This window comes from Tasmannia lanceolata, unplaced genomic scaffold (assembly GCF_043159265.1).
Source record: "Tasmannia lanceolata isolate RefF3 unplaced genomic scaffold, GAP_Taslan_0.1 ptg000018l, whole genome shotgun sequence".
Taxonomy (NCBI): domain Eukaryota; kingdom Viridiplantae; phylum Streptophyta; class Magnoliopsida; order Canellales; family Winteraceae; genus Tasmannia; species Tasmannia lanceolata.
In genome coordinates this window covers 19,595,940-19,620,171 of record NW_027518695.1, presented here as the reverse complement: position 1 = coordinate 19,620,171, position 24,232 = coordinate 19,595,940, and the positions used below count along the sequence as shown (strand labels likewise).

General features: G+C 36.7%; 1 protein-coding gene and 1 pseudogene across 1 annotated transcript; both read right to left on the bottom strand.

The window, feature by feature from the left end:
- Positions 1-54: 54 nt before the first annotated feature.
- On the bottom strand, positions 55-9,167 carry MAP70-5 (microtubule-associated proteins 70-5). The gene is made up of 11 exons (XM_077360896.1): positions 8,802-9,167; positions 5,258-5,343; positions 4,985-5,050; positions 4,714-4,884; positions 4,428-4,598; positions 4,180-4,335; positions 3,429-3,575; positions 2,973-3,044; positions 2,257-2,868; positions 2,008-2,153; positions 55-250 (listed from the first exon to the last, which is right to left on the bottom strand). The coding sequence occupies exons 1-11, from the start codon at positions 8,896-8,898 to the stop codon at positions 208-210; spliced, it is 1,767 nt and encodes a 588-aa protein (XP_077217011.1). The 5' UTR covers positions 8,899-9,167; the 3' UTR covers positions 55-207.
- Positions 9,168-20,962: 11,795 nt separating this feature from the next.
- Positions 20,963-23,748, bottom strand: LOC143850150 (two pore potassium channel a-like; annotated as a pseudogene).
- Positions 23,749-24,232: the final 484 nt, after the last annotated feature.

Below are 24,232 nucleotides of genomic sequence, written 5' to 3'. Positions count from 1 at the left end.
AAATAAAAAAATCCAATAGTAATCCATTCATCATCTGAAAGCTAAGGAGAACTCCAAACAAACACTTTATATACAAAGTTACATTGGCTTTATTCATCAAATTCAATACTATCAACAAATTCTGAGTTCCCTGAATTTACATTCATCTATTTAAGTCACAACCATCACCAACCTTTTCCAATATATACAGAAGAAACTCATGAAGATTTAACTTCTTGAATTTACTGAGGCTTCGAGATATTTCGCGGCCCTGTAGAGATGCACCCATGTGAAAATTAAGAAATATCACCAATTTAAATGCTTCCCATTCAAATACAAATATGATGGAGTGTAACACATACAAAACTACTATACAGAAAGTTAAAAGAACAGAAAAACCATTCACATTTTGAGTTCAAGATATTACTTAAGAACATTGAAATAGTTGTTGGTCTCTTCAAAGTCTGCCATAAGTTTGCAAAGTGATGGACAGAAATCACAAACATCAAAATAATTTATTTCCTGGCTGAAGTTTAGCTCAATTAAGCAAGAAATCTTCCTCATTTCAAGAGAAAAAATGGAAAGAGTTTTTCATTAGATTTATAACATCAAAAAAACAAAAAAGAGTTTCCTGCACTCCCCACTCAATAGAGCCCTTTTCAGATGTACCCATGAAATTTCAGTGCCAACTCACATCACGGGCATTAACCAGAAAAATACTTTGGAAGGCTAATCAGAAAATTTTCCTTTTTCTCAATGCTACAAAGAACCCAGCACTTTGTGTCCTCAATCTATGCTAGTAAAAGGCTTTTACTGAGAGGAAATGGAGAGTAAGCAAAGCAACCAAAGTTCCTTTTGAGATATCCTCCAAAAGAGGGTGATCATTCTTCTCGGTTCTTTTCCTTTTAAAAAAAAAATAAAAATTCTTCCCAGTTCTTTAGGGCCTTGATCCCTAGTGTAGAGGAGAGTTTGAAGAATATCCTATTAGATGGAAAAGAGTTTGAAGATGATCCTATTAGATGTAGGAGATGGGTTGGTGCAATTAGGCTATTAAGCAAGGGGCTTGGATTGGTGCCACTTGGTAATTTGCATGCATGGAAGGCTAGGATCATGCAGGGATTTAAAGGTTGTAGTTAAACAAAGGAGAGTAGGTTTTCGTTATTATTATCCTACAAGTTTTGAGACGTTGGAATAGGTCTCAAGCAAGGTTCAAGATTAACTAAGCACATGGGATGGCTAGGATTTTTAAGAGAGACTTGTGGATGGGGCAGCCCTTGGATCAGGTCTGATCCAAGGTGTATATAAAAAGGTGAATTATGGCTTGGGGGATTTTGGTTAAAGATGGAGATAATGGCATAAGGGGCTGGATTCATAGGGTTTTGAGAAATTTCAAGATCCCATAAATCCCAAAAAGGTTGATTGGTTATTTTCAAAAATGGGAAGGGCAGATAGCTAATTAAGAGCTTAAGAAAGCTCAAAAGGGTCAAATCATGAACAACATGGAAATCAAGTCAAATAGAGGTCCAATGGGAATTATGGAATTGAATTATTGTCTCAGGACACAGATGAAAATTTTCAGAAATTGGTGTTTTGAAAAATCCAATGGTGAATAAAAAAGAGACTAGTTGTGTTTGGAACATTGATGTGGGGCTTACTGAATAATAGGAGTTGATCGATATAAATATACAAAGATGAAAGATTATAATTTGAGAGGCTAAATATCCTTAAGAGTGTACATTAATTTTGGGAGAATTTTTAAGTTGTTGGGGCTCAAATTTGCTCCTCATTGGACATCCAACTTCAAGGACAAAATTCTCTAACTATTGTGATAGACAAGATCCTCCAATTTGGTGTAACCACCATAGGACATTAGAAAGCCAATCCGTAGGCAAACTGATATGCCTAAATTTGTTATGGTTTATAAAAAATACACAGTGGAAGAATTCAGTTTATTTTCATTTCTAGACAGTACGTAAGCAGAATAAAGGACGGCTTGATGCAATAGAAGTGGCTGAATAATCTACTAACCTTTTAGTCATGGTTCTGCTCCTCTGTTTATTTTCCTCTACCTCAGCCAACATTACATCCTTTTCTTTAGTGGCCGCTTCTCTCTTCATCTTCCTCGACTCTATTTCCATGGCCTTTGTTAATGCATCAATCTTCCTTAGGAGCATCTGTTTAGAGAAGGAATGCAAGCACATGAAACTTATGAGAGATAGAGAGAGAGAGTCACTACTGAAAAATATGTTCCTTGAAAAAAAACTTGCAATTCCTTACCTTTATTTCTTCATCGTTAGCATTCAAAATCCCATCTTTAACCACACATGATTTTCTTAAATTGATAACCTCCTTTTGTAGCCTGTCGTACAAAAAACCGGAAACAGAATCTTCATTTTCAACATCCAAACTTCCCTTATTTTGAATGTCCACATCATTAACACCCTTGGTTTTTGTTTCTTCCGAAATTTCTACTTCACCATGAATAAAATCAGTGCCATTCACATCTGAGTTCACCTTGCTTTCCGCATTCTCTTTTCCACCATTATCAAGAAATTTACTTCTAGTAGCCGATAAATTATTTCTTACCATATTTTCTCCAGCTACATATTTCATTTTCAAGCTATTTACTCGTTTGAGATTTCCCGTGGCATTCTCAGTTTCAAAGGCCACACTCGGCTGCTTCAACACATAGCTTTTATTGTTCGTGAGAGAACCCCTTTGCTGAGATGCTGATCTCTTCCTTTGTCCCTCATTATTTGAAAGGAATCCCAAGATATGCTTGGAATTTTCGGTTTGTTGAGATTTCGGAGATGCGTTGGTATTAACTGAGAAACTAGATACGTGCTTTAAACCTTCTTCCAATGTCTTTAGCCTCAACCTCAGTTTATCCTAGTGGAGATGAAATTTGCACGAATGAAGAAATCAAAAGGCTGGTGGTAATGAAAACAAAAGTACAAATATCTGACAAGAAAAAAAGCATTCACTTTTCATACTTTGATTTGTGCTTCGGCCTTAGTTGTTCTCTCTGACAAAGCTAGCTTCTCCCTTAATCGTTGCATCTCCCCCTACAGATGCAATACATTTTTAAGCATATATACCTCAAATGTAGAAAAAGTTCGAAGATTTTACTATCCATGAAAAATTTGCTGTAATGGAATTTTGCCTTGATACTTCCCTGGGCACTTCATGATTCATAAAAATAGAAAGAAAAAAATGATCTTTATTTAGTGTTTGGCACTTCTCCTATCCAGTACTATTTTTAGCAAGAAGGTAAGATAAAAGTTTTGCAACTTGCCTAACTATATTTTGGGCAATGGACAAAAATGAAGGTTCCCGTCCCTCATAATTTGAACAAATCAAGAGAATTTTGAATTTTCAAAATTACATGGTGAATTTCTGTGTAAGAAAATTAGAGGGGGATCAAAAGGTTTTCAGCAAAAAAGTAGTACCTGCATGAACCTTCGCTCTTCCAGCCATTGCTTAACAGGCATGACTTTCTCATTGTCTTCCTTCCATTCATTTGCTACCACAGCTGCGACTCGATTTGCAGAAACTTTAACTCTTGCCAGCTCCCTCTCAAGGGTCCTCTTCTCTTCCTACAACATTGAGTATTTTTGGATGTATTGAGGGTATATTAGTCATTCTACACACACACACACACACACACACATATACACACATATAAATTGGTTAAGGACACATACGACTCTCTCTCTCTCTCTCTCTCTCATTCTTCTCTATTCCCATCTGTCATGCAACATGGTATCAGAGCCCTTGGGTTTTCAATGCCAGTATGAATAAGGTTAGCAAACAATCATGGATTATACGCCCCATGAAAATGATAGATCTGACAATATTATAACGTGTGAAACTACCAATTACTCCATAAGCTTAAGACATTAGAGATGGCGTTACTAAATCTTTTATACTTTAACACTCCCCCTCAAGTGTGGCCCCTCTTTTTTAGGGTTCGCCTACACGCGGCACATGCGGCCCCTCTTTTGGGTTGGCCATTACATGTGGATTTTTAATATCAAGGAGTTTTGAACCCAGGACCTTCGCTCTGATACCATTAAACAACCAATTAATCCAAAAGCTTAAGCTGTTGGAGATGGCGTTATTTAATCTTTTATACTTTAACATAACGGTCTTCTTAATTAAAAAATGACATTCTTAATCATATATGGGACGACGTCTTACATTTAATTCAGAAACCTGACGCTGATAAGCGCGAACGGCATTGGCAGCAGCACCACTGGCAAGAATACATTCCTCAAGTTCACGAATCGTTTGGCTAAGCTTCTCGACCTCTACAACCTTTTGACGATTAGTTTTATCAAGAATTTTATTTTCTTCCTGGATCATCAGACATGTTCAAAGGGGTGAATATATCAATTTCTAAACACATTAATTACAAAACATAATCATCTGAGAACCTGAGATTGTACCTGGCAGATCTCAATTTGTCTCTTTAACTCAAAATTCTGGTTATGAACTTCCTCTACTATCAATGCCCGTTCCAGAGCACTTTTCAATATCTTTTCAGCTTCAAATAGTGCCACCTCTTTTGACTTAGTGAGACGTTCCAAAGCCTTCTTATCTTCCTGTAGCATTGCAATCTGCCAAAAAAAAAAAAAACCTGAGCCTGTTACATAAGGAGTCCAAGGAATTAGGCATTGGACCATGATTTTTGTATTATTTAGACAAACCGTCAGAAAATTTTCATCTACATACCTCATTTTTATACAATTTAATGTTGGATTCAAGAGGTGCAATAACGGCCTCTACTGGAACAAACTCCTCATCCTTTTGAGTTGCATGAACCCTTCTGAGAGCTGCTTCTGCAGCAAATTGTGCAGCCAATGCCTCTTTCTTCTCATTGATTAATTTCTTGATTTCAAGATTCTGCAATTCATCAAATGTGAATGTTGAAAATACTACTTATCTTGTGTTAATGGAGAAAATTTTCAAACACATAACAATCTAAATAAACAGAACAAGGCACCTTGTGTTCAAGAAGATTCTCAGTTACTCGGAGCTTCTCGTCCAATTTATTCAATTCATTACTGACCTGGAAAAATAATCATAAAGCAAATTTGGTAGGGTTGATAGATAATAGAAGTGAGATGTATATAAGAAACATAACTCTTTATTTATAAAGTGTGTTGCGGATGTGTGGGCACGTAGGCATGCTGTGGCATGTTTGCCTGTCGGCGTGCACCATTAAGCATGTGTGTACAATAACACATACATACATGAGTGTGCATATATCAATTACCTCTTCAACTGCTTTTTCTTTCAGAAGTTCTGTTGCTCTCAAGGCCTTTATTTCACTCTGGGCAATTCCAAGCTCCCTGTCTTTACCTGGGATAGAGTACAAGGCATATGGAAATGTTTCAAATGAAAAATGAAATGAAGGTGTGAGTTAAAAATATTATTTATGTTATGCAATGGAAAAAAAAAGTACAATCCATAGTTTACTGAAAGCTTCCTAGTTGAGTAGGAAGCTCGCTTCCATGAAAGCTCGCTTCAGAAACTTAATTCTTCTCTCTTCCGAAATTTAGGGGGAGGTGCGCTTCCTACACACTTTCTCTTAATTAAGAGTACAATTCATGTTGAGTTGATTGTTTTTTTCTAAAAAGAGTTGTTTACTTCTTTGATAATGTCGAAGAAGTGTATTTAAAAAAATTGCATTTAAAACTTTAAAAATTCACATATAACCCTTACATTAACCCTTCCTAACTTTCTATAACTATCAACTCTCTCTTTTTTGTACACGTCTCGTTTGCTTCCAAAGAGGCTTATTACATGCTTCATGTTGACTTATCATGATGCTTACCACATATTTCCTCTTTATGTTCGATAAGAGCTTTTCACTTCTAGCACTCGCTTCCCACTCTAAAAACTATGGTACAATTTTATACTTTCTATCACGATGATTTCGGAAGAAACTTAATGACAGGACCAGAAATACCTAAAGATTCACAATTACTCGCTATGATACAGTGTAACACAAGTGAAAATTACATTGACAACAAGCAAATTTATGTGGAAAAGGCACTCCTGATAAATAAACCTATGTTAGTGTGAAAACATGGTTGCTTCCTATGAGATTTGGGCTAAATCTCAAGACCTCTCATTAAAATAGGATAGAGGACATTTAATCTGAGAGGCATATGCTAGACAACCTATCTGCACCAATGATTCCTCATAGTGGGGGCAAGATTTGCCTTAAGGACAACAAATTCATATTCGTGCCTCGACAACTACCGCAATTACTTATTTATTAGTATAATCCGAAACCCTCAAGTTCATTCTCGACAACATATCCATGGTCATTTTCTTTGGTTAATTAGAATTTTTATATTTCCTCTGTATTCTCCACTTTAAAGATTTTAGTAAGATAGGGTAATACATATGGATAAGTGTATCTATCTTAGATAAGGCTTATGAGTTAGTTGAGTTAAGAGCGGAAATATAAGAGCTTCTTCTATAAAGAAAAGGTTTGATCTATTGTTTGGTTTCCATCAAATGAAAATTTGTGATTAGATGATCTCAGCCTTGATTGGCCTTTGTGCTCCTCATCTAGGAAGATCTCAGCCTTGATTGGATCTCACCGTATATTTATTATGTGAAAATGTACTTGTGTTTGGATTTCTTTATTTCTGCTGGATAGAAACTCTATTGTCTACAAAGCAGCATGAAGTTTTGCTATCATGCCAGAGAGTGAGGCAATGTCAGCAGAGGGGTCCTACAAATTCTGCAAAATCTCTTCATGTATAGACCGAAATCTTTTAACCCATAGCAAGAATCATTTACATGAAGACAATAATCAGAATTTTAAAATACTCCCCTAGCTTAGACTCACTGCAAATCAAACTCTGTATATTGATTACCATCCCTTCAACATAAACCCATCCAATCAATCAAAAGCCCTATTCCCCTCTCAATATTGTAATCAAATTTGTGAGAACACGTTATGAAAAGTAAAAGAAAAAGGAAAGAAAACTAGTGTGTGTGTGTGTGTGTGTGTGGGGGGGGGGGGGGGGGGGGGGGGGGGCGTGTGTGTTACATATCAGGAAAGTTTTAACTAATACGAAATACAATATATTATTTGATGTTAAGAAATCCAGTGTTCTAACTAATACAGGATCAGACATCATAACTAGCTAATTAGTGCCACCATTAACCCGAATTATGAATTTGAATCACCGAAAGCACAAGGAATCACAGAGTTGAAAGAAGCCCGATGTTATCCTAATGCCTTTTCTTGATGACATTGAGAAAACAAGCGACACTTCATTCAAACTGATCATGATGGCATTAAGAAAACAAGAAACACTTAATTCAAACTAGTTGCTTCATATCACATCTTGCAGGTTTGATCCCAGTTTAACTAGCTCATAGTAAATAAATAAATAAATATTTAACAACTTAAAATGTCATCAAGGCTCTAGAATTCTTTCAGAAGAGATTCAGAAAACAGGAAAAAAAATTCCCAATCCAAGGAAAATAATAAAACAATTTCTGCCTGTTGTGCTGAAAACCTCTTCTCTACTTGGTATTAAGATAACTAATTACTAATGCTCTATCTAAACTTAGTGAAACATTATGACACCATGAAACCAAATTGTAAGACATAACCACAGGAAAGCCAGTAAAATCCCATGAAAAAAGAAGAAGAAAAAGATGAAAAGGGGAACCCAATTGCCACTTTATCATAAGACAGAAAAAATAAGCAAGCAAGCAAAATGAAACAAAGAGTATTTCTGCCTGTTGAACTAGAACACCTCTTCCACCTCTTTATAAAGATAACCAAATATTCTATTAAAAACTATATCAGGATTAAAGGCAATATCAACCTAAATTATAAAAAATAATTGCAGAAGAACTTCAAAAAAAAAGAAAAAAAGAAGCCAAAGCAAAGAGCAGAAACTCAATTGCCACTTCATGTATAAAATAAACCACAGAAGCAAACAGACAAACGAAACGAAAGTGAGAAATTAACTGTCTGATCTACAAACAAACCTATACTCTCAGAATTAAAGCCCCCAACAAACCAAATAGCGAAATATATACAAAACCCAATAAAATTTCAAGATTAAAACAAGCAGAAGAGAACAGAGAAATGCAACTGCTACTTAATGTATAAAACAGAGCGTGCGCGCACACGCGCACACACACACACACACAAAAATACAAACACAAACAAAATGAAAGAGCACTTCTGGCTATTGTATGATGTACTGAAAAACCTCTACTCTCACTATTAAAGCTACCAACAAATCAAAGAGCAAAACATATTCAAACCCCAGTAAAATTTCAAGGGTAAAACAAGCAAAAGAGAAAAGAGAAACCCAACTGCTACACAAAGCCCACACACACACCACACACACACACTTCAAAAAAATAAAAAAACAAACAAACACACACACAAAATGAAGGAGCACTTCTGCCAATTGAACTGAAAATCTTCATTATTTTTCTTTGGATTAATATAACCAACACTCATATAAATTTAAATAAGCATTAGAGCCTCAATAATTCACCCCTTTTTTTTACTTGGAACAGCCCCCTTTAGTGTAAAAGAGTAGCCATAAATACACTAGAAGGGGCTGTCCCAAGTAAAAAAAAGGGGGTTGGCAAATTTATCAGTTCTCTAAAACTGTACAGCAAACCCAGAAAGTTCCTTGACTAAAAGAAACAAAAGAGCACAAGAGAAACCCAGCTACACTCCTTACATAACACAAAGAATTCACCCTAACAAATAGAAAAACAAGCAAAGAACAAGAAAAAAAAGAGCAAAGATGTATACAGTATACCTTTGAGCTGATTTTGCAAACGGTTGAGTTCAATCACAACTGGGTCTGAGGAAGAAAAATGGAGCTCCTCCTCAACATATTCCTCAAAACCCACCATTTTTTTGTGTGTAAAACTCCTCTTCCCAACAGAACAAACCAACCCAACAACCAAAACCCAGGTTTTTTGAGGAATTTAAGACATGAGTCTTGTAGAGAAGAGCCCATTTTGTAAGGAATTGACCGCAAATAGAGGGAGAGAGTTCCCTTGCTGTGAAGCAAAAGCCGGCTAGCCGGCTTCTCTCATACTAATCCTAGTATTATATTTTTTCATCAGCAGAATGTGTATTATATCAACTACAACTAAATAAAAAACGGGTCTCTACTGACTCCCTTTTCCAACGGTTCTGAAAGATTGTCTTTTTAAACTACCTTGCATTGTTAAAAACTTATGATTTCTATCTCTTGCATTGTAGGTTAAACCTTCTTTATATTAATTAAAGTAGCTTTTAAATTCAAGACCCATGGCTATTGCTCTCTTTGTATTAAACTAACTATTAAATTCAAGACCATGGCTATGTGTACAAACTTATGGAAAAATGCTTTAAAAAAAGGGTCCTTCCTAACAATATTTTTGGACCCCATTTGTGTCATGAGTAAGTGATCGGATCCATTGATCCGACCCGCAACCACAAGTCCAGACAAATGCTATTGACAGCGGGTTGATAGGACGATCCTAGCCCCTCAATCGATATGGCCTCATTTGGGTCTCTACAAGATCAATGGTCTAGATTACACATACTTGTTACCATGTGGGACCCCAAATTTGATTGTTAGCATCGATGATGAAACCTATACACCGAAGCTCAGTATGTAAACTCCCTAACATTTGGTTGATCGATTGGCCATCTTGTATATGTGATAGCTTCAAGGTCATACTGAATGATCTAATGATCAGATTAATGCGAGTCCCGGTGTTTATGACTTTAGTTGAACAATGAAAACAGTTTAATTATTGGATATTTAGAAAAATCTGATTGGTCTTATTTTTAGGCTATAGTGCCATCAATTGGGCGGTCTGGATCAATCGGATTGCACACAAATTGGACGGTAGGCGCGGTTTATATGCTGAGCTTTGGTGTATTAGTTTGTAGAGATGATTATTAATTTCCAAAGCAAATGTAATTTAGAAGGTGGATATTTTTGTCATAGTTTGGTGTTTATGCTAACCTGCACTAGTGGTGATAGGAGCTTAGTCTGCACCTCTAGAAACTTGTGAAAATCTCTTGATGGGGACAAGACTATCAATTTACCCATTAAGCAACCAAGTTGATGTGGTCTACAAAAGAGAGGAAATATGACCATTTTGTCGCTGTTAGTCTAGGTGTTTAGGTGGCTTTGCAACCATACTTCTATGAATTCAAGTCATTTTCCCATAGGTTAAAATTTAGCTCTAGAGGTGAAACAAAACTATTTTTGATGATCAAATATACCATGCAAGTTTTTTTCTATATAAAAGAAAAAATAGTGCAGAGAGTCAAACAGAAGATTAAGAATGTAACTTTGGAATGTTAATTTGATAAATTCAATGGGGTTTGAGCCAATTTTCTCAGTTGCTTGGACACTTTGGAGGAATGGCCCCTTACAAACTACATTCCACACCCAAAAAATCAGAGAGAGAGAGAGAGTTGGGGGGGAACTTTGGAAGGTGAATTAATTTGATAGATTTAATGGGTTTGATACATTTTCTCAGTTACTAAAACATTTTGGAGGAAGACCCCTTACAAACTAAATTCCACACCCAAAAAAATAAGAGATAGAGACAGAGACGTCACTATATCAAATGAAAGCTTCTTGTTTGGTTTATTCAATTGCTTAAACGAGAAACCCTCCTTAATCCATTCATTTATGAGCAATGGATATATTCATTCCAAGAGGAAAACTAGTAAGTGGGAGATGAGATCGTGGATGAGGTTGAAGTGGCTTCAAAGAACAAACACAAACAAGTCACCATCTTTGCTTGGAAGGATGATTGAAATATGAAATACTCTCTCTTTTGACACTGCCATATGGTCATCTAGGGTTTGATGTTTATGAATCCAGACAAACAGAAAACACCAACACCCACCAACAACAACACACCCCTTAAACCTCTAAAACCACCACAAAAGTATATAAACACATCAAAAACATCAAATGGAAAATATATCAGTAAGGTGGCCCACTGATATAATGTCTAGCATTGAATATTATAAGCTAATGACATTGATATAAAGCTAATACCAAGTTTCTTGCTTTCTAATTGAGTGGATCTTCTTGTTTTAGGCATTTAAACAAGACTTAAGGAAATTGCAAAGCAGAGTCACAAATGTCTCCCACATTTTATAAAAGATAGTGATATTTTATAGTTTTTTTGATAAAACAATAAAATTCCAATTTTTTTCCGAGATTCTGAAAAATTACCAACACCAACGTATCTTGATATTTAATTTTTACGAGAAAATATCACAAAAAATATCCCGATAAATTCACGATATTATTTGTTTTCCTAATCTTGTTCAAAAAATAATATTTTTATGTATTTAAAATGTTTTATTTCCCAAATTTTCTCGATATAAACCCGAAAATAACAAAAAGATTTTAATTATCCCGAGACGCCCCCCTTCTCGAGAAATTCCCGAGACAGATACATGTGCAAAGAAGAATCAAACCCATTATCTTAAAGTGAGAAATATGTCAAATTTCAATAATGACAGCCTTATCACTAAGAAGAATGATAGGGGGTAAACAATGTATTAGTGTAATGATCAGCGTCTTATCGCAATTTGAAAGTGATCAACCTGAGGAGATGGCTACCTACTGCAGATACATACTTAAATCCATAGAAAAATTGTGGGTCCCACTTTAAATTAATCCCAATTGATTTGCAATTAAGGAATAGTGATCATTCTGCTATACATAGATGAACCAGTATATATACTACACTAGAACTAGAGCATGCTTTTGTTACAGTATCTTCCTTCAGTTTTGAATTATTTTTGGCATTACTCACAAAGGGACCATTTGTTCCTTTCTCTTTACAGGGTACAAATTATTTATCGTTTCGGGCTGTACTTTCTGAGTGTGGGTCACAGTCCATTTCGAATCGGACCACACATCCGAATGTCATAGGTCCTACTTAGTTGTATATAATTAGGGATTAGGGCATGGGGCAAGGAAAGAGGAAAGAATTTCCATTGGATTTTGTGGCTTACTTCTCTGTTACAATTCGATCCGAAAATTTTTTGGACCTTAGGATATGAATCCAATGTACACAGTTAGGATTCAACTACTATGCTTAAATCTAGTCTATTTACATTGGACCATCTGGGTCCACTGACACCCCTAGTTGGAACTAATTATTGCGGGATAGAAATCCTTAGCTAAGTTGTTCTTGTGATTGACCGTCCTTGGATTAGTTTATTTTGAAATTATCTTGTCCATTGTTAACTAACCCTGTTTGGTTGGCAGGAAAGTGGTGGAAAGGAAAAAAAATATTTAAGTTTTTACTACTGATCTTTGTTTGGTCTCACCAGTAATTGTTGGAAATTTTCAAAAAAATTTGGGTTAAGTCAAAATATTTGAAGTATTTTATCAAAATAAAAAGAGAATTAAAACATATTTTCAGAGAGGGCCGATCGACCGAGGGTTTCCGGGCGACCGCGGATTGGAACCTGGAAATATATGCGATTTCCAAAAAAGTATGGTCGGTCGACTACGGTAGGTCTGGTCGACCGCGGTTCTTTGGATCGAGAAAAAATAAAGAGACAGAAGCCTATAGGCGGGCGACTGCGGGTAGCCCGGTCGACCGCGGCAGTGCGAAAATCTATCCGTTGGGAGAAAAATAGACACAACTTTTGACTTCCAAATTTGAATTTCTTAGTGTCATTTTGCTTCCCAAAAGTCATGGATGATTCTCAAGCACAAGGGATACCTTGCGGATGATCCAAAACCTTTAAATCGCAAAGATGTGCGATCGAATGGTTATTATTCAAACCAATCCAAGAGATGTTTTGAAGGGATGTTTCCCTTAATGAAAAGACATCTGTGACTCTATAAAAAGAGCAAAAAATCTGTCTTTTTAAATAGAGTTATTATTGAACTTTTCTCTCATGAAATTCCCCTACTTTCTTGTTTTAAAGAATAAGTTTTATTACAAGACATTACACTAAATACTGATTTACTGCAGAAACAGTTTTAGTGAATTTCTCTAAGGCTTGTAATTCTTAAATGGCGTTTTGGGTTTGATTCTGCTTGTGGAAATCGCCATCAGACATTTGTAGGATCATCCTATAAGGCTTCATTGTATCTTGGAGGCAATTCGCAGATCCCTGTTGCACACTACTGGTGGGGGCGAATATTGTCTTAAGGAAAGCGATTACGCGCCTTGAAGTATCACTACTTTTGATTTTAAATCTCCATCAGCCACAGATTCCACCAACAGTAATGACTTTCCACTGTAGGAAGATTTTTCCATCTGACAAGAGAAATAGCCATTTTTTATCTTTAGGGGCCGTTTGGATACGCGGATTTTAGAATCCTGGATTTCTTCAAAATTACAGCTAAGAGACAAGAGAAGAAGCGGACTAGCAGTCGTTTTTGACTTCTCGCCCTTCTCTCCGTCAGCAAGAGAGTAGCAGATCCTCCATATTTTCAGCTCTTAGAAATCTCAGGATGCAGGAGAGATTTTTAAAACCTGAATTTCTCACTTAAAATCCAAGAAACGCTGCTAGGACAGCATGCAGCAGCTTGATCATGAACCATCTTTTACACTGTTTTCAAACTAAAAACTTGGATTTTAAAATCCGCGTAACCAAACGGCCCCTTAAAGGTTTTTTTTATCTTAAAACTTTTGGATGCGACTTTCCTTTTGCCTGGAAAAAAAAAATGTTGGGCAACATCCAAACATGTGGGTTTCAATGGTTTTTCATATCTAGTATGTTATGATATATTTGAGCCAGCTTTTTACCGTCAATTAATTAATATACATATGGGTCCATTATTTTTTCCATTAGGCTCCTAATAGTATATAACTTATTACTAAAGATAGTCCCCGTTGGTTTTTGGTCATTGGGTTCTCAATACCCTAGTAGTAGATCATTGATTAGTGTACATGTGGGGTCAATTATTTTTAATTTTTGGCCATCATATCCTTTATGTTGGCCCCACTAGTACTATGTAAGTCATGACTATATATGGACTCAATTAATTTTTGGTCAGTAGTATGGGCCCGCTGGTCTTAGCCCAACTAATAGACTAGTGATTGGTATACATGTGGGTATCGTTACTTTTTTTAGCCACTAGGTCCTCTATGTATGCCCCACTATTATATAACTAACAAATATAGATGTGGGCATCATTAATTTTTTGCTAATGGGGCGCCCTACATCTTAGGCCCCTTAGTAGATAGTTGATTTACATACTTGTGGGGTATGTTGACTTTTCAGACATCAGGCCCTCTATGTAGAGCCCTGTAGAATACAACTCATTACTTTTTATGTGGCCATTAGTTTTTGGACATTGGTCTCTTATCTTAGCACCACTAGTAGATCATTCGTTACTATACATTTAAGGTTTATTATTTGTAATGCCATTAAGCCTTCTACGTTTGGCTCATTAATGGATAATTCATTGGGATATATGTCTACCCCACTGACCAAAGTACATCATTGGATATAAGTTATATGTTCATTCTCCTTTTTTCACGTAACAAACATCCAAATAGGTTAAATACTTCTTCACAAAATGTTTACATTTCATATTTGTTGAAACTAATGGTTAAAACTAGTTTTATAGGAAAGAGATTGAATGGGGAAAGCTTCATGAGAAAAGCTCTTTCTATGTGGAATGGCCTTCCCTCTCCATACCAAACAGACCCTAAAGGCCCGTTTGGATGCCGAGAAGATTTTGATTTGGATTTCTCACATTTCCAGCCCTTTTTACATTTTAATTTGGATCGGATCAAATTCTTGAATTTCTAATTCAACAGCTGACAGTGAAAAAAAATCAGATTTCTAAATTTGTTGTGGAAATAAGAAATTGGAAATCCATAGATCTGGCAATTTTCTTCACCCTCTTTGCTCTTCAACCTCTCCCCTCCAATAGGAAGTACCCCCTTCCCTCTTTGTCTCCCTCTTCATGAGCTGTTGGATCTATTCAATTTGTATTCAAAACTTAATTCCAAATCCAAATACAAAATGAGAGGTATCCAAATGGGCCCTAAATGTAATAACATAAGTTTTGAATGGCCAACATCAAGCCTAGAGCAATCATATTGAGTATTTCAACGACGGATGTTCTATATTCAATGAAAAATGAAGGAAATTATATGTAACAAAGATAATTCCCAATGATTGACTACACATCAAAGCAATCCAACAGTGTTGATCGACTACGATCACTGAGAAATTTGAGAATTAATTCCCAATGCTAAAATAAGCATTTTTTTTAACGGATTGATATGCAAATTTGACAAAATTGAAGGTCGAGATCGATGCCAAGCCTACAATCCCTCATTTTCTAGGAAAAAAAATAGACCTGAAAAAAGTATTTTCTGAAAATATTCTTATCTTTATCTAAAATTCCAATCATAACCCAAATTCATTTGATGAACCTTGGGACAGAATTCCCAAGAATGCAGCTTTTGGTATGTTATAAATAAATAAATGTTAATCAAGTTTTCATGATGTCCTAATTCAGCCTACTAAACAAGGCCATTGATCGGATTAGAATTAAGGGTTAAATCAATCTTAGTAAAAAGACAAAAACACCCTTAATCTAAACCAATCAAAGAATGACATGCATGGAGTTCCAAAAATACCCTCCAAATTGCATGGGTTTGAAAAACTCAAATGCGATCACTCAATCAGCTTGTCGTATGTTTTAACCAGCAGTGGTAAAATGCGATGACAAGATGCATACACCAAGATTTGAATCAATAATTAGTTTTGGCTAAAAAATAAATGCATTTTAACTTCCAATAATTTGTTTCGGACTCACAATCTGTTCTCAAAATCCAAAACAAACAGGGCCTTATTAGATGTGGCTCGATCAAATCTGACTTAAAACATAATTGAATTGATCATCGAGTTGCCAGGGTTTGAATCAATTCATCTAATATAAAGATGGAGACTTAAGTCATTCAAAGTTGCATTTGACAATCCCATCACGTTAGTTACATAAACTGTTACATAAGATGGAGACTTAAGTATAGATGATTAAATAACATCAACTATAATAGCATAAGCTTTTGGGCTAATGGCTTGTTTCATGTTTGACTACCATGAGTTTTTATTTTCATGATTAATCGGTGTCTCCAAGTGGAGATGAAGGTGAAGCGGCTAAAAATCAGGAAACAAAAAAAAACGAAACTAGTGTCTCTGGTGATGAGAAGTGGCAAAAAATTCAGGAAACAGTGATCTGATTTTGAGTGTAGTTTTTGTTTCCTAATTTTTAGGCCCTACTTATCACTAGGAGTTTCCTGTATTTTGTTTCTTGATTTTTAGCCATTTCACCCACACAACCCTTCTCTCACCACATGGAGGTGCCGGTTTATCATGAAAAAATAAAATTCATGGTCGCCAGATGTGCCCAAAAGGAACACAAAAAGAAAGAAGGAACATGACCTAATTCTCATGCTTCAAATCAAAAGCATTCTCTCACATTCACTACTAAAGAAGCTAAGCACAAAGCAAACCCTATTAGAAGAATACAAAAAGGAAAAGTGGAGATGAGAATTCTTCTTTAGAAAAGCTTGTCATTCATCCCCTTCGTGGTTTTTTGGCCATTAAATCAATCCAAAAGAGGATAAAGAACATATGCCTTTCCTATTTCTCAATCCACAAGAAAAAAGTGGGTCCACTTCAATTCCAATGCCTTCTAACCCACAAGAAAAATGGGCCCACTTACATTCCTTTGCCTTTTAACCATGGGTGCAACTCGGGTTGGGTTTGGGTTCAGGTTGAGTTTTATCAACCCGGTTTGGGTTCAGGTTGAGGGCTTGGGCAACCCGACCAGAGTGAAATCGAACATTTTTTTATCATTTTTTATTTTAGTAAGTTTAAAATGTCGGGTTGAACTCGGGTCAGGTTGAGTAAATGGTTCCTCGGTTTGGGTTTGGGTTCGCCTTAGCCTCCTCAACCTGACCCAACCCGACCCGACCCGAGTTGCACCCCTACTTTTAACCCACAAGAAAAGTGGACCCACACCCTTTCCACTCCCTTTTAACCCACAAGAAAAGTGGGCCAACATCCATTCCTTCGCCTTTTAACCCTCAAGAAAAGTGGGTCCACAGCCATTCCTTTGCCTTCTAACCCAAAAGAAAAGTGGGCCCACATCTATTCCTTCCCCTTTCAACCGTCAAGAAAATGTGGGCCCACATCCATTCATTTTTCCTTCTAACCCTAGCTGACCACATGTGCTCTCCATTTTCATCACAAAAATACAAAATAAAAGAACATGCAGCCGACAAGTTAATGAATTATTCCTTCGGTAATTTTTTGGAAATGACCGGTTTACCCTTGGCGCTCCACTGTTAGCGTCTTTCACATTGTTTTCAGAGCCGTGCTACTGTCACCCGCGCCCGTCATACTATACCTCAATCCCTAACATACACGCACACGGATGATCGTCAAATACCAATTGGATGGTTGGGATCATTTGATCCCATTGACTTATATAGTCTGTGGCAGCGCTATCACCATTTGCGTGTGCCACCTGTGCAGTATGACTTAGGAGAGTGATAGTAGCATTTTCCTTGTTTCAAACTAAGTAGGATTGGCTTGGCTTGGCTACATAATTGATAAATACACCCCCATATTTGATAATCACACTCCTTTCTTTAATTTAGTACTCCAATTAGCTAGTAAGAGTTTATAATTTATTCTTGGGGAGTGATAAATTGACTCCCAAATATGATAAATCGACTCCCCATGTGTCTTTCTCTCTCCTCTGGGTTAGAGAGAGAAAGAGGAGAGAGATAGACACATGGGGAGTCGATTTATCATTTTGGGGGGTCGATTTATCACTGCCCTTTATTCTTTGGTTCACTTTCTAAAAACCCTCCAAAAGTAATCTCCATCTCCCCATTTCTTCCATGCATCCCTCCAGATTGCGCAGATCAACGGCTAAGAGTGTTAGATCATCGATCAGACTATCCGGGACCCTCGGATCGACAATCAAGTGATCTAGATTGTCAATCAAATCAATCCCACCCTTTGGCGGAAGAATGCCTTCCAAAGGTCGATCATTCAAGATCCATCAAAGATCGGATCACTAGTGAAATCAACGGTCCATATTTCATAAGGGCCCAAAATTATTAGTTACATCAATCCCTTTTCTTTCCTTTTGCCTTACTTTTCACCTCCTTATCCTTCCAAACCTTTAGCTTCCCCGTACATAAAGATAGGGCCTCCCCCATGCCTACCCATTTGGTATCATAGCTTCTTTAACTTAAAATTAACCTTGATATTGGCAGCCCTTTTCTCCATCTTTCCATGGGATGATCTCAACCCTCCCATTTTCAAAAAAGATAGAGAGTTTAAGGGTAGTTTGGGAAACAACTCTCTTTTAAAACGAACAAGACAAATCAAAACCGTACGTAATTACTATTCCAAATCTGTAAACAAACATTTCCCACAAGAGAATCTCTCTAGACAAAGGCAACCTCCAATAATCCCACCCCCCCCTCTCTGTCTCTCTAGAGAAACCCTTCTCTTATCTCTATCTTTGTGAAAATTCTCCAAAACCCATCTCTATCTCTATATTTTTTCCACCATGGATGTCTTAGAGCAGCTCATGAAGTTCAAATTCCACTTGATATTGGCAGCCCTTTTCTCCATTCTAGTTGTTTCTCTCTTTTATCTTGCACCCAGATTTGTGAACATTTTGGCCTACTTTTGGCCACTCTTTCTCTCTACTGCTCTTTTCCTTATCGCCGTCGTCTTTTTTGGCCGGATTTCTCCTCCGGCATCTGATACCTCCGGCGACTATGCCGGTGAGGAGTTAATAGATTATGTCGCCGGACGTCCGGGAGAATCAGAAGACACACAAAAATCACAGTGAGAAGGATTCCAAACCCTCTCTCTCTCTTTTCTTTTTTTGTCTCTCTATGATGATGAAATGCTGTGTAAATTTGGGTGTATAACAATAATATTAATGACGGATGGGTCCTCCCTCTTTTCTTTGTATATGTATTTTTTTAAGGTAATGATATTGGCACAACCACGTTTTAATAAATGCACGAACTGAGGTTGTTTTTTCTGTTTTATTTGCCTTGTGAGAGCTGTTTGGGAACTAGAACAACTTTTGACAGCTCTTGAACTTATGCAAGACAAGATGAGTTAGTGCAATTATTAAAACATGGTAGTGCCAATATCATTTCCTTTTCTTTTCTTTTTTTCTATTGGATGTATCCTTTTCTCCTTAAACTACGCATGATGCTTATTACGCACCTCACTCTCTATAGGCTGTAGTGCCTTCCACCTCAGCTATTAACAAAAGTCAAAGATAGAATTGGAAACACAACCGACAATATCAATTATTTATTTTCCCACACTAGAAAATGAAATGATATATACCGAGCCTTGTTTTTGATACAGACACCCCTTTTTTGGTTTTAAACTCTTTCCCTTGTTGCTTACAAACTAGAGGAATGCGACCCAATTTGGTCTTGAATTTGTTTTAACTTGAAAGTGGGACAATTTTTAATACTTTTATGTTTTCAACTACAACTTTCTAAAATTATTATAACCATTGTTTGTTAATAATCATATTTGACTTCAAAAACATTTGCAGATAATTTTTAGAAGTATACAGAGAGAGATCCTTACAATTTTTAATAATTTATTTTGGATGCCAGAATTTTTTTGGTTCTCGGGACTTTTGTGGAATTTCCGCAGGAAACCCACGTTTGGTTGCTAGTTATATAGTGGGCAAAAAAGAATCCCACAAACCAAAATAACCCCGCACAAAACCCAAAGCTGGAAAAAAAAAATCCGAGGAACCAAAATAATCCCACACGAAATCCGAGGAACCAAAATAACCAAAAGAAGAACTTTTTTCTTCCCAACAATTCAAGCAACCAAACAAAGCAGATTTTTATTTTACTGTGATTTTTTTTTCCCACCATAGTCCGGTCAACCAAACATGGGATTTTTATTTTACCGGGATACTTCCAGGAGTTTTTTTTCCCACCAATCTCCCAGGAAGTTTTTTGTTCCACAAAAGTCCCAAGAACCAAAATAATTCTGGCATCCAAACGGAGCTGTAAATCTTGCCAATTGCTCCCATTGCACTATCACTACTAGTCTGGCCGTTCTGATCCGACCAAGATGAGCTAAAACAATTGATTGACACCTTGTGGGCATGATTGCTTCAAGAAAAATGGTAAACTGGTTAGTTGTTTCTAGTATGGCTCTAAATTTCTAACCAGTTATACCCACATTAAAAGTGTATAGAATAAGGGCGGCAAATAACAAAGCGAATAGACTAGCCAGAGAGGGAGGAAAGAGGTATTGGATCATTATTTTGAAAATTTTATGATTTATGATTCAATTCTTACGATTCAAATCCGAATCTCATGATTGAATGTTAATTTGTATGAATCTTACGATTTATGATACAATTCAATTCTAATTTTCAAAACATTGTATTAGGTTGCAATAGAGCAGTCTTTAATGTTTAAGTCCGGTTTATTGTAAATGATCGATCATCTATTTCGATAGACATTGAGTAGAAAAGAAATATATCAAAATTAGATGCTTTTAACATTTAAATATTCTATCTCTAACCTCTTGGGAATGGAGAAGTATCCTTAATACGTGATGATTCTCCAAGCCTTAGATGCTTTCTAATAATGGGGAATCATCTTCTCTTGAATTCTTGTTTTTGGTTGTGACCTTGGGCATGTACTATGTAGGTAAACTTTTTGAGAATTAGGTGCTTATGATACAAAAAATATATTCTTAGAACAAGAGAAGATTGTGGGCATGCATGTAATCTTCAGTGTAAAAAGTTGAACAAGAGAAGATTGTGGGCATCCATGTAATCTTCAGTGTAAAAAATAGAACAAAAGAATATTGTGGGCATAAATGTAATCTCCATTGTATAAAGGAACAAACGAAAAAGAAATGATCTATGGAACATATTCACATCCATTTTTGGAAGCCAAACAACTTAAAATACTCATTCATAAGCCTCTCTATGAATGTTTTTATTGATGTTTCTCTTATGGAGCTGATTGTGAAAGTACCAAGTAAGAAGCTAGTTGACAATGTTGCAGACTGATCGACATCAAGATCACAAAAATCCTCGATCACAAGTGAAATATCTTCTTGGTTAAATTTCCCCATCTCTTTGAGTGTATAAATGGTAAACTCAGAAGTACTATGGAAATGAAAACAATGAATATGGTAAGTTATAAAAGAAACAAGATAATCTAAGGAACACATTTTTTTTTTTTTTGAAAAATGACAATTTTATTAATAATCAAGGTGGGGGCAAGATGTCCCACACCAAGTGCATAAGTGGAAAGTAAAGCAATTACAGGATTTGCCACATTAGTTAATTTTCAGAAGCAACGACCAACATGCTCTCCCTAAATACTCCTTCCTTTGCTAAGTTGTCAGCTGCCTCATTAGTCGATCTTCTCATATGCTCAATCCGATATTCTAAGGAACACTTGATAACAAGCAATGCACATACAAGGCAGTCATTGAAATTTGGGAACATGAAAGTACAGTTGACAAGACCAATATAAATCCTCTTCCCACTAACAACGAAAATGAAGTGCTTATTTCGATTTATGATACTCATGTTTAATAAGATGCAAATTCAACTGCACATCAATTACGATACAATTTTGGAGCTCTAATAATTAATACTGCCATGGCCACATTTTATATAAGGTATTAGGGAGTATTAATTATTAGCTATGTGTTGTTCATCACCCTCGCCCTTTACACATAACCATGTGGCACTTCCTTCGTCCAACTCTTTGCCCTTGCCCCGTCCACATATCTGTACACTAGGTTATATAGCGGTTCTATCCAGCAAGAAGAAAACTTGACAACTTCCTACTAAAACAACCAAGTGGGAGTCCCTCCTGCATCTGCTATTGGTGCGGCTGCAACTGGAATGATAGGGTCCATGCTGCTATGACTAGTGCAAAATATTCCTTCGAAGAGACTTGAGAATGTTTCCTAAGTATGTACTTTGAACATCATTAATGTTCATGGGTATATACTTTGAACAATGTTCCCTAAGAAAGTACTCTCTTATATCATATATCACTTGATTTTGCTATTAAGTATTAGAGAGAGTATTCATTATCAATATAGGAAAAATATTGGTTTCTGATTTGAGCAATAAGACATAAGAGCTTATAAATCGGGCTCGGCTCGTTAAGCTTAACGAGCCTGGCGAGCCGGCTCGGCTCGAAAAAAGCTCGGCTCGAATCCTTAACGAGCCGAGCCGAGCCGAGCCGGCTCGCCAGGCTCGTTAAGCTTAAGGAGTCGAGCCCGATTTAGGCCAGGCTCGGCTCGTTAAGAATTTAATATATTTAAATATATATATTTTATATTAATATATACACTAAAAGGGTTGTCCAAGGAGTGAAAGGGGGAGGCAAAATATGTCGCTTCATTTTTGGACCCCATTTGTTACTTGGACCACCCCCCATAGTGTAAAAAAAGTAGTCAAATTACACTAGATAGGGCTGTCCAGGGAAGATGAGAGGTATGAACTTAATATAACTCGAGCTCGGTAAGGCTCGCGAGCCTAGCCGAGCCGAGCCGAGCCCGAGCCTGAGCTTGGTTCGAGCCTGAGCCGAACCCGAGTCGAGCTTTTGAGCTTAACGAGCCGAGCCGAGCCTGGCAAGCTCGGCTCGTTTACACCCCTAATTATTAGAGTAAAGTGTTTCTGAGCTCGAGCTCGGATAGCTCATCTGAGCTCGAGCATAAAAAATTCATATTAGCCCACATTTTTGGGGTGATCCAAAGCATTCATTTGAAAGGCCCTTACATGGATAGGCTATGTGCCGAAAATCAGGTCCATAGGATTAGCCTAACCCATCCAAAATTGGAGGGATAAATGGACATCTCCATAGATCTGCCCATTTTTTTCCTCCACAAATTGAAGGGTTAGGATGATTGTATGGGCCAGATTTTTTGCAGGCACCTTATCCATGTAAGGGCCTTTCAAATGAATGGTTTGGATCACCCCAAAAATGTGGGCCCACATGTGTTTTTGAGATCGAGCTCAGATAAGCTTATCTGAGCTCGAGCTCTTAAACACTTTCCTCTAATTATTATTGCCCCAATTATACTTAAAACAGTTAACATGCCAAACTAACTCAATAATGTTATCAATGTTAGAGATCAAATTCATTAAAAAACAATCTGAGTACCATATGAATAGAAATTTACGATCTTTGGTGGTGAATTTTCTTACCTCAGAACCCCATCATCATCAACATCTGCCACCTCAAGATCTACATATGTCATCTTTCTTGTAAGAACCCATTTGGCTAGAGATTTTTATCTGCTCTCATAGTATAACTCAACAAGGTAGAGAAAGAATTGAGCTAAACAAATGGTGCTAGCTAATATCCAAAAGATGGCAAAAATATGCCCACCTTCAGTTGAGAAACTTTTGTCCCCTATCCTAAAGTGGTGATTGTTGCGCAAACACAGTAAAAGGAATCAATGAGGTTCAGTTTCTCAATCTAAAACAAGAAAATCGTCCGACAGTTATCAGCACCACAAGAAGTGTTGTGACCATGAGAAGCTTGCATTCTCTCTTTGTTTCAACTTTCAACTTCCAACTTCTTGCCCCCAACATGACGACATTTATTTAAGGCTTTAACCAATAATATTTCCTGTTTTTCGACAATATAATTCGCTGCTCTACTGGGAATAAGTCCAACATAGGCCATTTTCTGATCCTACAGAGGTAAGCAAGTTCAGAAGACTTACATATTAGCTAAGTATTTAGAGGTCCGAGATATCAATATAAGAAAGCACATGAAGGAGAAGTGTACGTTTTTCTTATAATTGCTGATTAACTGGTTCAATCAAACAAGAACCAGATACCAGTTAACAATTTTTCATATCCTTCTCTGAAATGAATGACATCTTCAATTACATGAAGAAAGATGCCCCGCCCCGTCTGTATTTCAGATGATCGGTATACTTCTCTATAGCTATAATTAACTTTAAAAGCATGGGTATGGATTCCTACAACTGGTGACAGATTGGTTGAGGCTCATCCACTTGAGTCAATTTCCTGATAATAATAACAAGAGTGACCAACTGGAATAGTTCCAAACACTTATTGACACTCATCATAATATCTGTGTATATAGCATGTGTACTCCAGCTTATGGTACTAACTAGTAAATTCTCTAACAACATTTGAAC